This window comes from Hemibagrus wyckioides, linkage group LG06, assembly GCF_019097595.1.
Source record: "Hemibagrus wyckioides isolate EC202008001 linkage group LG06, SWU_Hwy_1.0, whole genome shotgun sequence".
In the NCBI taxonomy this organism is placed as follows: Eukaryota; Metazoa; Chordata; class Actinopteri; order Siluriformes; family Bagridae; genus Hemibagrus; species Hemibagrus wyckioides.
Genome location: NC_080715.1, coordinates 29284274 through 29300386, shown reverse-complemented (window position 1 = coordinate 29300386; position 16113 = coordinate 29284274). Strand labels below are relative to the sequence as shown.

General features: G+C 37.9%; 1 protein-coding gene across 1 annotated transcript in view; it reads right to left on the bottom strand.

Annotated features, from left to right (window-relative positions):
* tmem163a (transmembrane protein 163a) overlaps window positions 1-14658 on the bottom strand; it is a 41405-nt gene extending 26747 nt beyond the window's left edge. The window contains exons 1-2 of the mRNA XM_058390865.1: window positions 14064-14658; window positions 9516-9635 (exon numbers count right to left, since the gene is read on the bottom strand). Coding sequence (XP_058246848.1) covers window positions 9516-9635; window positions 14064-14184 — 241 coding nt within the window. The 5' untranslated portion in view covers window positions 14185-14658. The remainder of the gene's footprint in view (window positions 1-9515; window positions 9636-14063) is intronic.
* Window positions 14659-16113: the final 1455 nt, after the last annotated feature.

The following is a 16113-nucleotide window of genomic DNA, read 5'->3' as shown; positions in this document are numbered from 1 at the left end:
GAGGGCTCCCTCCCTCGAATTCTGCAACATTTCCAGGAGAAGATACAGAATACAGAATGCAAATACAGATAATTATTTATTAAATGAAACATTTAAAAAAACAAGGGTGTGAAGGCAAAAACGAAAAACTTGAAAATGTAATAGAACTATTATAAATAATGCCAAGTAGCCAGGAAGCCAAAAGCAGTTGATAAACACTGGAACTGCGATAAACAGCAAACTGCCCTCTGGTGGTTGGGGGGTGGCATCAATGGTGGATATTACAGCAACTTTGAACCTTGTTGTGTTCATAAAAACATGTACATGTAGAAGGTACTCATGATACAAAAAAGGTTTTATTTTTCATTTTCATTATTGGTTGGTTCTGCTTGAGTAATCGGTGATTGATTATCGATTCCACAGTAAGGCTACTCAGCTGTATGCAATGATACTGAGTGGGTTAGCGTATTAGCATAAAGGCAAATGAAGATTTCAGTAACACAAGTCAGAAAACATTGAGATTCTCAAGCAGCTGTTAATGAGAGACAGATACTTAAAGACAAAATGAATCTTTATCCTCTGTTTATCTTCCAGTATCCTGGTGCTGAGTGAATGTCTGACTCATCCTGTTTTGTTTAGGTAAGTTGTCTTTCTAATTAGGAGTGAAACTCATTAGAGGAGATGTTGAATAAGTAAATATTTCAGACAGGGAAAAAAAATTGCTTGGCAAATGTGGTAGGATATGACAGGATAATAAGGTAGTCACCCTGGTATAGTTTTTTAGAATTAAGTGAGACTTATTCATTTTCTTGGTTATTTAGGAATGATTTCAAGTGCACTGCAGATATTTTTGTGAAGCCAGACAACTGAATCTTCATCTCAACCTACTAGTCATGCGTGGTTCATGAACGATTTGTTCATGTCGATCGAATCTTTATTATGACTCAGGAACAACGAGTCGTCTCAGGGAGTGATTCGTTCATTTTGTATAGACTGTACATATGCGACATCCTATAGGTTCTGTACGGGAAACACGATTAGTTCATCTGATTAGTCGTTCGTTCATCACATGGCAGCCTCATAGGCTCTGGCTATGCTGTCTGTGGCGGAAACAGAAATTATTAGTTCATCTCCAGAGTAATTCGTTCATCATGTGACAGCCTCATAGGCTTATTTCTGTTTCCAGCACAGACTGCATAGCTTAAGTTTATGAGGCTGTGATGTGATGAACGAACGAATCGAACCCCAAGACTCGTGAGATGAACTTATCTCTTTTTCTGGTACACACTGCATGGTTTCAGCCTATGAGAATGTGACGAGACAAAAGAAGGAAAGACTCAGACAGGAGGTGAGGTAAACTAACTGCATAGCTTAAAGTCCCTGCTAAGGAGTGAATTAATCAATTCTCTTTCCTATAATTTGGCCTTGGTTGATTTCTAGTTTTGTCTTATTCTAAACGTGATCAACATTTGCGTAAGTATATGTGTCGTTATAATTGGGTATAAAAACGTAACATTGCAGTTATATTCTGCTGAAATGAACAAAATGACTCGAAAAAAGATTTGTTCATTTTGCTGAACTAGGTTCAAAGATAAAGTAAAATGATCTGCATTTCCCATCACTACAAACTGCTGCTAATGCTGCATCACAGGGCAGTATAACACACAGAATAACAAGAAAACCCTACCTAACCTCTTCCACATATATGAGCTCACAGGCACACATGACTGGCTAATGTCGCAGTTATTGACAGGGCAAGGAGTATATGTCACGCCTCCCAGTGGTGCTCTCTAGCCAGTAGTGTGAATATTTTTATTTTATAATGTTTCACCACTCCGAAGCCAATAAATCTATTTCTAAATCAGTAGATCAAACTTTGGTGAGCTTTTAGAGACATTCTTTCTTTCTTTCAGTGCAAAGTGCATGAAAGTGCACAGTATATTATGCTCATCATTAAGATAACTGATTAGACAGTCAACTAAATGAATATGGTGCGTGTTTAATGACATGTAAACACAACAAGGCAAACAGTCTTCAGTAAATCTGTCTTAATGAGTGACATTAATGACATAACAGCTGCCATTCACACAATCCATAATAGGGTCCCCACAGCATTGAGACTCGATACACGCTTGGATGATTTCCCTTAGTTAGATTGTTATACCAAATGTATTATTAATTATTATTTCAGGAAGATAAATATACTGTGTTAGGCAGTAATAAATGATTGACTGACTCATTTGTATGTGAGGAGAATGAAAAGAGCATGAGATACAAATCATTTATAGACACCAGACATCACTAATCAATTTTTTTTCATAAGTTAAAACTGTCCTCCGGGTGCTCTGGTTTCCTCCCACAGTCCAAAGACATGCTTCTAGGCTGATTGAAGTCTCTAAATTGCCCATAGTGTGTGACTGCGTGAGTGAATGAGTGTGTGTGTGTGTGCCCTGCAATGGGTTGGCATTCCGCCCAGTGTGTATCCTGCCTAGAAGCCCGATGACGCCTGAGATAGGCACAGGCTGACCACTGCAGACTGGGAACACCCCAAAAGAGCTGCAGTTGTGGAGATGCTCTGATCCAGTCGTCTAGCTATCACAATTTGGCCCTTACTCACTCAAATCCTTACGCTTGCCCATTTTTCCTGCTTCTAACACATCAACTTTGAGGACAAAGTGTTCACTTGCTCCCTAATATATCCCACCCACTACCAGGTGCCATGCTGAGGAGATAATCAGTGTTATTCACCTCTCAGTGATCATAATGTTATGGCTGATCGGTGTATGTTAGCTAGCTCTCTAAAAGATGGCTCTATTGCAGACCATTTATGGTGTTCCAGATACAAAAACATGCACTGATTTATTTATTTATTTTCACTTTATTTGAAACATTAGTAGACTTTATTAGTAGAATTTATTCTTCCAGCACAGCAGGATTTCGAGTACGATATTTCCTAGCAGTAGAGTACATGAACATTTTTTCAAGCCTTTTTTTTAGTTAAGCTTTTCATTTCACAAAGGATTATTAATTCCTTGTTAGGAAGATATCTAGTACACTTACCAAATTACATTATCTCTGTATCACTGATGCTGTAAAAATATACATAAACACACATTTTCTTTTTGCATGCAACAGTTTTGATGATGAAATATTCACGGTTTTTATGCAGACTATTTTTATCCAGGTGACACTTTCCAATCTGATACAAGTGTCTGGATGTTGGATTTGTGTGTCTTGTTACCTAACATCGTATTGCTCAGAGTTTACATGGCGATAGAAACATGAATATTATATTATTATGTTTCCATATGAGCAAAATGGGTTCATCTAACCATATAGCGATGGGCTGCTAGGCAGAGAAGCTTTCTCTCTTTTTTATTTCCTAAGGGAGCTCATTTAAAAGGTTGCTCTTTAGAGAAGAGAGGAATCCTGTCAGGGTTCTCTTTTTTTGCCTCCAGAAACACCAAGGCTGAGGTCATTAGAAATCTGCAGGCACTACAGGCTCTTTCATTCTGTCTGCCGATATCCAGATTGCTGTTAAATTCTAGCATCTGTCTATCTATCTATCTATCTATCTATCTATCTATCTATCTATCTATCTATCTATCTATCTATCTATCTATCTATCATCCACAAACATTTATGATCAAATGATTATCTCATTAAAACTGTCATGGCTAAGTTGCAATGAATTAGCTAGCTACAATATGTGTACAATATATTTCATTAGCTAGATTGCACCACATTATCCTACCTCCTTCTGAGTCCATCTACCTGTCCTACCTCCTTCTGAGACCAACCATCTGACATCATCATCTCTAATATGACGTGGAATTCTCAAGAGTAAATAAACAAAGTGCATACACAAACTGATCAGGAAGACAAACGTATCCCTAAATGACACTAAACGACACTGAATTATCTCTGAAGCACTGGTTTAGTGACTGATTAACAAACCTGTAGGCAGAGATTGTTTCTTTAATTAATTAATTAATTAATTAATTAATTAATTAATTATACAGAACTAATGACACATGAGCTTGTTAGCAAGTCCGTATTGTTCAGATGACAGCTGTTTGATGAAGCATGTGCTTTTTATGTGTCTTAAAAGGGGTGTTAAAAGATCTGGGACGGTCCGGTGTGATGCAGATTAATGGTGCTTCTCATTTCAGGAAGCCATATTCCTTATTATTATTATTATTATTATTATTATTATTATTATTATTATTATATTTATTTTAATATATATATTTTTATGCAGATTTTTTTGTGTGTATTATATAAAGTGTTCAATTATTTATTTATTTTTCCCTTTATATATACAAATAAGCAGATACAAGTGCTTCACATTTCAGGAAGCCATCTGCCTTATTATTATTATTATTATTATTAATAATAATAATAATAATAATAATAATAATAATAATAATAATAATATATACTTTTTTATCATTTTTTATAAAAGGTGGTAACGTTTTTTTTTCTTTATATCCTAAATCAGTGAAAACAGCTTACACAAATAAACAGATGCTGGGTGTTTTCTCTGGTGTGACTATGCAGCCAATTTTATTCATATTTCTTTGTTTTTTTTTTATAAGGAATGATGAGAGGAATCATTCAGGATCTGATTCACATTTTTCCTTATTTATTATTAGAGCCTGGCTTGTTGTCCTTAAACCACCTCTGAAATTGGCTATATCTCAGCTGTATAGTCTGTAGGAAAAACATAAAGACGCCTTCAGGAAATCTTTGTTAGTCGAGTTTTGCCCAGAGCTCTACTACATTTGCTACATGGGTGGATGAATATTTCTCTTTGAACCACTGGAAGTTTTTTTTTTTTTTTTTGTGACTCAGCTTCTGTTGCTGTGAATGGGCTCACATTCCCCATAACAGTTTCATTCTTAGCTACAGATTCTAGACTTGCTATAATATTGTAAGATTGTCCAGTGCTCATCCCAGGGTTCTTATTCACCACACAAGACACCATCCATACAAAACACTTAGTTCTGCTTGTGTTAACTCGTCCACAGCAACCACATTGATTTCTAATCATACCATCCACTGAGACTCAGAAGAGGACGAGTTCATCATAAACAAGCTGCAGAGGCTACAGAAGAACTGAATATTCCACTGAACAATGTCCAGGTAGTCCATGAAGTATTGTGATATGAAAGATAGAATATAGACAAGGCCATGAAGATTTGAAGAGTAAAAATAACAGATAAGTGACTATTGGATGATTGAGTCAGGTGGAAATAGAACATTTTACATAATTGAGCTGAAATGGTCTGTGTGTGTTCATGCAGTGGATCATGATGCACTAGACATGCAATGAGCAAGGAATAGGGCTAGCTCGAGAAAAAGCCTCATAGCTGTATAAGGAGGTAACTCTCAAGGTTAGGCTTTCAGCTGCCCACTGTTCTCTCAGTTCTCACTGTTTTCTCAGTTCTCACTGTTCTCCCAGAGTTCTCATTGTTCTCTCAGTTCTCACTGTTTTTTTGGTTCTCTTGGTACTCACTTGTCTCACTGTTCTCTCTGTTCTTTCACCTCTCTCTGTTCTCACTGTTCTCTAAGTTCTCACTTTTCTCTCAATTCTGTGAGATTCTGTTATCTGTTTTACAGCTGTGTGAGGAGATAACTCTCAAGGTTAGGTTTTCAGCTGCCCACTGTTCTCTCAGAGTTCTCACTGTTCTCTCAGAGTTTTCACTGGTCTTTCAGTTCTCACTGGTCTCACTGTTCTCTCAGTTCTCACTGTTCTCTCAAAATTTTTACTGCTCTCTCTGTTCTCTCTGAGTTCTCACTGTTCTCTCTGTTCTCACTGGTCTCTCAAAATTTTTACTGCTCTCTCTGTTCTCACTGTTCTCTCTGAGTTCTCACTGTTCTCTCTGGTCTCTCAAAATTTTTACTGCTCTCTCTGTCCTCACTGTTCTCTCTGAGTTCTCACTGTTCTCTCTGAGTTCTCACTGTTCTCTCTGTTCACACTGGTCTCTCAGTTCTCATTGTCCTTTCAGTTCGCATTGGTCTCTCTCTTTCTCACTGTTATCTCTGTTATTTCTGTTCTGTCTGTTCTCACTTGTCTCACTGTTCTTACTATTTTCTCTGTTCTTACTGTTCTCTTATTCTATTGGTTCTTAGTGTTCTCTCTGTTCTCTCAGTTATTACTATTCTCTGTTCTCACGGTTCTCATGGTTCTTACTGTTTTCTCAGTTCTTACTGTTCTCTCTGTTCTATCAGTTCTCTCAGTTCTCCTTCACCTGCTTATTAAAGAGAGAGAGCTGTTGCTCAGCAGAAGATTTCCCACTCATATCTGCTGGACTTGAGATATAGAGACTAATCTGCTGCTGGTTAAAAAATAAATAAAAATTATTATTCAGGGTTTAATGAGTTTAGATACTCATACTCATTAGATCTGTAACGTGGAATGAAACAACTACCTTATGGGGTTTTTTTCTCTAAGAAGTCTACAAAGGCTTCTTAACTTTATTTCTGTATAAATGAATGTAATCCTGCGTCTGTATCGCCTACTTTAGTCTTTGACTTGTGATTCATCATGAGGCATGCTTTTAGAACCAGCAGAAATGCTACTTTTTGTTTTTAAAGAAGATCATTAGAACTTTGTTAACCTTTTTTCTGTGCACAATGTTTTGTTTCTGTTATTTTTTAGCATAATCTTTGTAATGTTTAAGTAATATAAATAATATCCAGGCTGAAATCAATGACACAAGCAGTTGATAGAAAGCTGAGTGTCCTGACTTGTCTGCTTCTATAAAAAGTATTGAAAAATTGCAAAAACATTTTTCTTCAACTCCATCTTTGTCGTTATCTCCTCTACATGGGTTAGCCACAAAGAACAAATTTACCAGTGAATGCCATCACGTCTGCCAATAATGCAGTTCCTATCACATGACTTCCTCAAAACTCATAACTGCGCAAAATAACACGGACAAGGGGTAGAACAAAGCGGGGTGTTCATCGTCTCGAGACCAGAGGGAAGGGTGAGGAGTCACAAGCCCCCACCACCTCCTCATGTGACGTTTCAGCAGAGGAATGACTAAGCACTTAAAGGCAGTAAGATGCCTGGGCACTGTGCCATAAGGGAGTTTGACTGATGCAGATTTCACACGGAAATGACAACTGAGCTGCCCTAGTTTTCTCAGCGAATGGTTGTGTTTCAATATATAATGTAAAAAAAACTACTTCTAGAAATAAACAGACTGGTTAGAAGCACTGTCACATACTGAAGCTGAGATCTACACTTTGGGACCTACACTTTGGATCACTCTTGCCACTTGAAAATGTTCCTGAATAAGGACTTATCTTTTGTAGCTCTTGCCTGCATCCAATAGACGAAAAGCACTTATTTCTTCAGCAAACTAAGATGATACAGATGGGAAGATCTGAGCACCCTGAACACTAAGTATATGTCTGTACTGGATATTTATTAGCACCTGATCTAAAGCTGTTCATCAAGTACATTAACAAAGCAGCCAGGCACCAGTAACACCAGTAAGGAGTAAACATCCATCATAATTCAAGGCAGTAAGAAAAGTCTGTCAATGATCACAGCATCTCAAGAACATTCACTCATCTAGATTCATACATTCCTACAGGTGGCAATGAAAAAAACCCAAAGAAATTGAATGCCACCCAAAAGAGAGGATTGATTTTACAATGTATGCTTAATGACCCTTTAGATCACTGACTCATGGTTTAATCAAAAATATGACAGTCATCTTAAGCATCTTATTAATAGTAGATGGGTCTCACAGATGAGGTCTGATATATAGAGTAAGGATGGATGGATGTGTCATTATAGGAAAATACGTCATGTTGACATTGTTTGCGTCAAATCACAACAAAGCAGCAAATCAGTATAAAATTAAGGCAAAATAAAATATCATAAGAACAAGCCAATTAAGAGATCAGATTATAGAACGCAATAAGGAGAGCGCAAAAACAAGCAGCATTAATACCAAGAAAAGATAACAAGATGACACAGATGGCTTGGAGATTTAAATGTTTTCAAATTAGATTTAAAAATGTCTGATGTGGGGACAACAGCAGCAGAAAAGCTCTGAGATTAAAGATTAGAAACCTGAGCAAGCCTTTTACTGCTTCCTGAAACCACACTGAAGTTCATTTCTTCCTTGTGTGTAATGGCAGGAAAGTAGGTCAACAGTTAACAGTCTACCGTGATATTTTCCGGATTAGGAACGTTGTCCTCTGACTGAATGAGCTGACCACTTCTCGTCAGTTTTAAAAATGAAATCTATTTGTTTGGGGAAGTCATTTTTTTTGACCATTAATGTAAAATCTACTTAAAGAAAGTATAGTGTGTCTACACTTGTAACTGGAAATGTAGCTTTCCATCAAATTATAGCGTTACATACACAAACGTTGGGTAAGTTCTGCAAACTGTGAGACTTCCCTCAGTTTAACCCCCTGGTTAAATAACAATATTATGGTGAAAAGTTCAAATTTATGTTAATTTAGAAAGGAACAGTGTGTCCTGTAGTGTGACCAGTGTGACCCGGGCTTCATTTCCCGCAGCTGACAAGCCTCCATTCATTACTTCTGATTGTACCTTAAATGTCAATGACTAACAAGATAAAGAACCTTTTCTCAAAGTCAAAAGATGTCTCACTGAACAGCCTGTGTCATCCTTACTAACTACTATCTTGTCTCTAAAATGAAATAAAATTAAATGTATGCTTGGAAAAAAAGGCCCAATGAATAAAGCTTTCACTAAAATTGTGTAAATGTTTATACCAAACTAAAAATTCCCACAAACTCCATTCTCACAAGCATATGCTTACAAATTCCAATCAGCTATAAAGCCATTAGAGTGTTGACAAATCTCCATATAAGGCAATGCTCACAGTGAGCTGATAATGACAAAATATTGACATTAAATAGTTAAAAATAAAATGCAATTTTTTTTAAATTTTGTATCCAACTATTTAAACAAAGTCCAAATATTTCATGCCTCCTCAAGCAGGTAATGTCAAATAAATTACTACAGTGGCCAAGAAGTGCAAAACGAAATAACAAATCAGAAAACACAATAACAAATCTGGAAACAAAATAAATCAGAAAACAAAATAACAAATCAGAAAACACAACAAATCAGCAAACAAAATAACAAATCAGAAAAAATAAATCAGCAAACAAAATAACAAATTAGAAAACACAATAACAAATCTGGAAACACAATAAATCAGAAAACAAAATAACAAAAATAACAAAATTCCTGTATATCTTGAGTGACAGATGTCTCGTCCAGTCAGCAGTAAGAATTCCATTCGCAAAATATACCTACATTTTCCGGTTTGTCTGAATATCCGTTGTGTTTTTGAATTTGTTATTGTGTTTTCTAAATTGTTATTGTGTTTTCTGATTTGTTATTTTGTTTTGCACTTCTCAGCCACAGTAAATTACACTTCCCAGTCTGAGGAACATTAAAATCATCCTTCAATGCCTAAGCTACTTTGCATTACCACAAAAAGATAAACGATGAAACAAAAAGTGCGACTTACTGAAGGCCGCCACTGCCAGGATGAGAGTCACCACGATAGAGATCCATGATACCCATAGTGCCTTCTTCCTGTAACTCTGAGCTTCGTGGGGCTTTAGACGCATGCTGCTCTCCAACAGACCTGACAGAAAAGGCAAAAAAAAAAATTAGTAGTAAATTATTAGTGCTTATTCTCAGTCCACTGCTCTATGATTGAGCTATAAAAGACTTCACTACTGCAAAGTGGGGCGTGAAGACTAAACCCAGAGGGAAGGAATACAGCAGCAGCAAAATGGGTCTGTTAAACCAGCTGAATCGTGCAGTCAGGTACAAGATTTAGAGCTTGTTGATTTGGTTTTGATTTCTTCTGACTGGAAAACAAACTATGTAATGGAAAGCAATCATGACATATTTGGGGATCCCCCTTGATAGCATCTTTTTATTTTTAATTCACTTTTATTTGACCTGATCTGAACATGGACTCTACTATCTGCTAGAAGCACATAAAGTTTCACAATGGAAAGGTTGTTTAGTAGAAATTTAATAAAAAGAGATAAAAAAAACCATGAAGATAAAAAAAAGATGAAGGTTAAGAGAAATTCGACTTACAGCAAAAGCAACAACCCACGCATAATGAAGAACCTTCCATCTGTTTAGTCTAGTCCAATTACATGAAGTCCATAATAGAAAGATATTTCTACAGATGCGAATTCCAAGTCTGCGAATTAAATCAATTTATTGCATTTCAAAATTCCAAGACAAAACGAACACATTGTGAGGCAACATGCAGTTTTCAGATGATACCATGAATGCTAAACAATCCACTCTGTATCTCCATACAGGCTTTAACGAAAGGAACATGATCCAATAAGCTGTGGAGCAATAAAACCACAGAAAACAACCTACACACTGCCCACTATCTCTGCAAAGTCTCTCCTTTGTCCAGTGAATGTTTGTGTAGCTGTATATTTTCTCTCCATTGCTGCACTAAATGCATCACGTAGCGATCACATGCTTAAGGGAGCTTGGGCTTAGTATGACACCAAAGTGCTGCCACTTTGAATTGAATGAAATGGGAAAAGAAATCTCAGGAATGTGATCCCACCCCATGTTTTACTACCCCTTCTTCCTTCCCCATCTCACATGATTTAACTCGTCTGGAACACATGCATATACTTCTTCTTCCATAACAAGTCAGTTGTCTCAAGCAACATTACGTTATGCTTTATTAATATGATAAAAATCTTTTGCCAACCCTGACAAAGGAAATGTAAATTCTCTTAGAGAGAATAAGTCTGAGGTCATTTCCTCACTTGACATTAATTCAAACCTGGGACCATGTTTGAGTGTGAAAGCTGTTTTAAAACCTGGGTACAGTCCAAAGAACTCAATTCCTGTTCTCTACACTGCACACTGAGTAACGTGCTGGTTTAACTCGTCACAATACTACTGTTTCAAGTTTTTGTGTGAATAATTCATTCAAATGCAATGGCCACAATTCAGTGATATGTAGATAGTAGCAACTCAAAGGCCTCAGAGGTTGAAAGCTGAAGCTAAAAAGAAAATTGGAAAGTATGTGAGTCAACAGAAGAAATGAATGAATTAATAACATCAGAAAGGAGAACCTTGAGAACATCGCCAAGGACTAAATGAAAAGAATAAATGAATCTGGTGCCATTTTTCAAATCTGGTTGTACAAATATGACATATGGAATTGCACAATGAATCTTCAGTTAATCAGGAATATGAACAAAACCTCAGCTGAAGAGCCCAGAATCGCTCCTGGAGTGAACATATATATTTGGACCCTGTACTGTCCTTATTGAATCCTTGTTCTATCCAGCAAATTAAACACCTTCACATAATGACTCCTGGAACCACGAGGTGATGTTGAGAGTGTGACTTTATCGTAAAAATGACGTGAAACTGAAAATACAAATACATACACTAAGTTGCATGCATGTACACTGCAGCTGTTTACAAGGTTACTTGTGAGCTTAAAGAAATGCTCGAGATGAGTTAAATCACTGTATCCACCTGAAACATATGAACTACTTTAAATAAAAATGTGAAATGATTTCTAAATTAAACACCATCTCATGTTGTCAGATTGACGACTGTTCTAATTAACAGAGATTTCTGCTGCACTTAACACTATCATGAACTTATCATTAACATTAAACAGAAGATGTCCCTGAGCAGACTGATGAATGCTCATAAGTGCCAGCTGCCTCATACAGCTTCTAATTAGCCTGCTGGCTCATATTGTCTTTCATTGATGAGGTCACTTCCTGTAGTTATACCTCAAATGACCAGAAGAGGTTGTGTTACTACATAATGAAATACCTGCCAGACCCCCAGTGTGAACACACCCTGAGAGTTACCTCCCTACTCACATTACTTCCATCACCTCAAAACAACATATATTTCAGATTGCTGCTGAAAGTATATCTCTAATTTGCAAAATGTCAGAACAGTCCAGTTTTGTTATACATCTTATTTGCAATTACGTTTACTTAACCTTGTTTCTCAAGCCGGTTGCCTCTGCCTGTACCAGCCACTCTTCTGAAATAAACAAACAACAAAGCTGGAAGTCCTGTTCCCATTCTGACGCCTCTAACCATGTAGCCCAGACATCATCAGCAAATGAAACACCCTTATAAATTATTCAGTGGCACAAATTGATTGCTTGGGGTGATTTCATGTGCCACAGAGCAACACTGTGGCACAGCTCTCATGGTCCAGGAATACTAATGCAGGCTTTGGAGGATGATGAGATGGTCACTTAGGATGGTGATCCGGAATCACGATTTCCACCTGCATAAGTAAGTGACTCTATCTGCTTAAAATCCATCCAGTCATTCTAATGAGTTTGGATCATAAAAGGAAACCCGATGTCCTCAGTAAGCCGCAGCACAGTGTTTAAATGGCTTTCTAGAGTCGCTTATGCCAGAACTCCTGCTGTGTCCTACCCTTATCTTCCTCTTATCTTCCTCTCAGCTGACTCAGACTGACTCGAGTGCCACAGAACCATGCTAATGAGACAGCAATGCCGTTAAGATTATAAGGCTATGAAGAACAGCCACTGTTATACAGTACCTTTGATGCTATACAAATAAACTTTCATTACATTAACCAGGACAAATCTGGTAACCCAAAGCAGGATAAACAGAATGTGGCCTTGAGTATGAATGGGAAAGCTGAATGTTTTTTTTGAATGGATTGTATCTCAGGATATATATGGATTAGAATGGATTGTATCTCATTATATTCTAGATGCTCTGGTAACTGTATTGTAATGCAAAAAGCACCCCTAACCATCAGACTTATATATCTTTGTTGAACGTTCTGTTCCAGATGTGCATTTATAATAAGCTCCACTTTTCTGGGAAGGCATTCCATTAGAATTTGGAACATTATTTATTCCTAAAAAGCGATTGTTCATGTGAAATGTATTTTCATTATAGCGGATATGTGTTTCAGCAGTATTCTCAAAGACTATTATAATGCACAATATTTAAAGACATGTGAATAGGAATAAGCCCAGCCTCTTCCGTATTTTTTTTTTTTTTTCGCAATTCAGTTTCATTTTATGGCTTTGTCCATCTGTATTATTTAACTTTAACCTGTCTAAATTACATAGTACACACACTGTCTATAGGCAAACCCTAATGTAACCTTCATTTCTGTGAATGTTTATTTAATTTATAATAACAACTTAATAGCTTAATGTTCTATCTATCTATCTATCTACCTATCTATCTATCTATCTATCTACCTATCTATCTATCTATCTATCTATCTATCTATCTATCTATCTATCTATCTATCTATCCTTTTTATGCTTCAGAATGCCAGTGTGTGTGCTCCTGTCTCCCACATTCCACCATTATGCAAAATGTAATAGGAAAATAATGAAGTGTGCATATATATGAGATTAAAAATATTTTCAAGGTCGACCCTTGTTCTTCCACAATGACTTGCTGATACTGTTGCTACCTTGTTTACCTTGGAATTACCACCCAGTAATGTCAGCATATGCTTCCTAACAGTGTAGACTAAACATTCAACATGTAAATCAGGATTTATTTCACGTGCCTGAAACATAAAGGTATTTATATCAAGTTATTATTATTTTTTATTTTTTTATTTTATTCCCTTCAGTATAAAAAGGCACAGCATACAAGGAATGAACCTTATAAAAAAGATAAAGATTTTATTTTTAGACAGATGATTCTGCACCTACTACTTTTTTTTCTTTTTTATTAAATAGCATTCGAAGATTATCACAATTTTGGGGATTATTTTTGGATAATAGTTTCAGGGCAAATCTCTTTCACGCAAACACACACCCTAGACTTAATAAGCTACTTCAGTGAATCTCACTCTTCTGTGTCCTCTTATTTGAGCTGTTATGTCCTTTAAATAAACCTTCACTGAAACATTAGGGTTTATAGACAGTGTGCGTTCTATATTAAAGGAAGCTTGGGTGTGCGTGATGCTTCACGCATCTGGAGGTACCCGAATTATCCTGGAAAGTAAACACAGATCCAGTGTTAGTGGGATTTACCTTCTCCCTCCACGCTGTCGGTAATGTTCATCTCTCGGTCTCTCTCATTCCCGCTCCCCGCCTCCGGGTCCACCACCACCACAGATTCCGGTACGGGACACGGAGCCGAGATATCGGCCATGATTCAGTGTGAAATTAGACCCTTAGAGTAGTCAGTCAGTCTCACACCATACAGGCACATACGATGCCAAATTGCACCACAACACACCGATCCGTTATATCAGTGCAATCTGTCGCACTGATCTGCGAGGAGTGTCTGTCCAAACTGCAGCGCAACACACCTACCGGTATCAGTCCGGTAATCTGCCCTTATCTGCCCCGGTATCTGCCTGATCTGCCCCTCTGACACACTGATGTGACCGAGTATCTGTCCGATCTTCCCCCTGACACACTGATCTGGTCCAGGATCTCTCCAATCTGCCCCGAGTTCAGTCAATCTGACCATCGAGGGCGTGTTTCCTCTCTCTCCTTGTGTGAGACCAAGTTGTTGTCAAATGACTGAAATTTCCATTAGAGCTGCTGAATGAACGTGAAACATTGCATGTGGACATTGTAAACAGTTTTGAAACAGCTACAGACCTCGTGCGTGCGTCTGTGTGTGTGAGTGCGTGCGTGCGCGCTCGCGGCTGTGTGTGCGCATCTGATTAGTGTCTAATTAACGATTCTCCTGATTTAGTCATTCCGCTTCTTGGTCAAGAATACAATGTTTCTTAATACTTATTGAAGGAAATGTCAGTCATTAGGCAGCTAAAATTCCAGTGACTGTGCATCATAACTAGACTCAGTTTATTCATTCGTTTTGTTGGGTTATATGTTTATTTGCACCCAGACCCGTGACCGGATTCCATGACTATCAGGGGATTATATATCAGCTGACCGCATCAACTGTCATGCCATTCAGTGAATACACTGGCATCTTAAAGGGTGACCATCTAGTTCTTGTAGAGGAGCTGGTGACCTGGAGGACATACATTGATCAGGCATAACATTATGAGCACTGAGAGGTGAAGTGAATAAGACTAATGACCTCCTCATCATGGCACCTGTTAGTGGGTGGGATATATTAGGCAGCAAGTAAACATTTTGTCCTCAAAGTTGATGTGTTAGAAGCAGGAAAATTGGGCAAGCGTAAGGATTTGAGTGAGTTTGACGAAGGGCCAAATTGTGATGGCTAGACCACTGGATCAGAGCATCTCCAAAACTGCAGCTTTTGTGGGGTTTTCCCGTCTGCAGTGGTCAGTATCTATCAAAAGTGGTCCAAGGAAGGAACAGTGGTGAACCGACGACAGAGTCATGGACGGCCAACATTGATGCACGTGGGGAGTGAAGGCTGGCCCTTGTGGTCAAATTCCTGAAGAAGTTTATGCTGGTGTTGATAGAAAGGTGTCAGAATACATAATGCAGTCAGGGCTGTTTTTGTACCAAAATGGGGACCAACACAATATCAGGTAGGTGGTCATGCCTGGTCAGTGCTCATCACATTTCAGGAGATTCCCTTGACCTCGTTGGTACCGACACAGGCTCATGGAAGTCATGGAATAGTCCCTGTTGTGGGAATTGTGCCTATTTAGCAACTCTCTGGTGGGCTGCTAGAAGGCCCATTTCTCACTGTGCCACCGCAACAGAAGCCTAATGCTGGTCTCCAGGTGCTGGAACCGTAGAGCTGTCTAGAATGCAGTCAGATGCTTATGCATGGAGGACTCAAATGGTACCTACACATGAAATCTCACCACTGTGTTCATTCAACTGTGTGCCTTTTAGAATTTCCAGGTGCTAGGTATATATACCCTTGTATCCACTTCTTGAGGGCAGGTATGTAATCTCCATTGATTATTGCCATGATGGTGACATTGACCCATTCCCCATGTTTTCCATGTCTCCTCAGTCCTGGATGTTGACCCCCAGGCTGGCCATGAGAAGAAGTTTCAGCTATGTTATGGTGTCAATCTTGTACTGCTGCTTCAAATTACTGTAGGTCTCCTAAGTTCTTTCATAAAATGTCCACACTTTTTGAAATGGCTCCAAAAAGAGCAAAAAATTGGGGTACTTA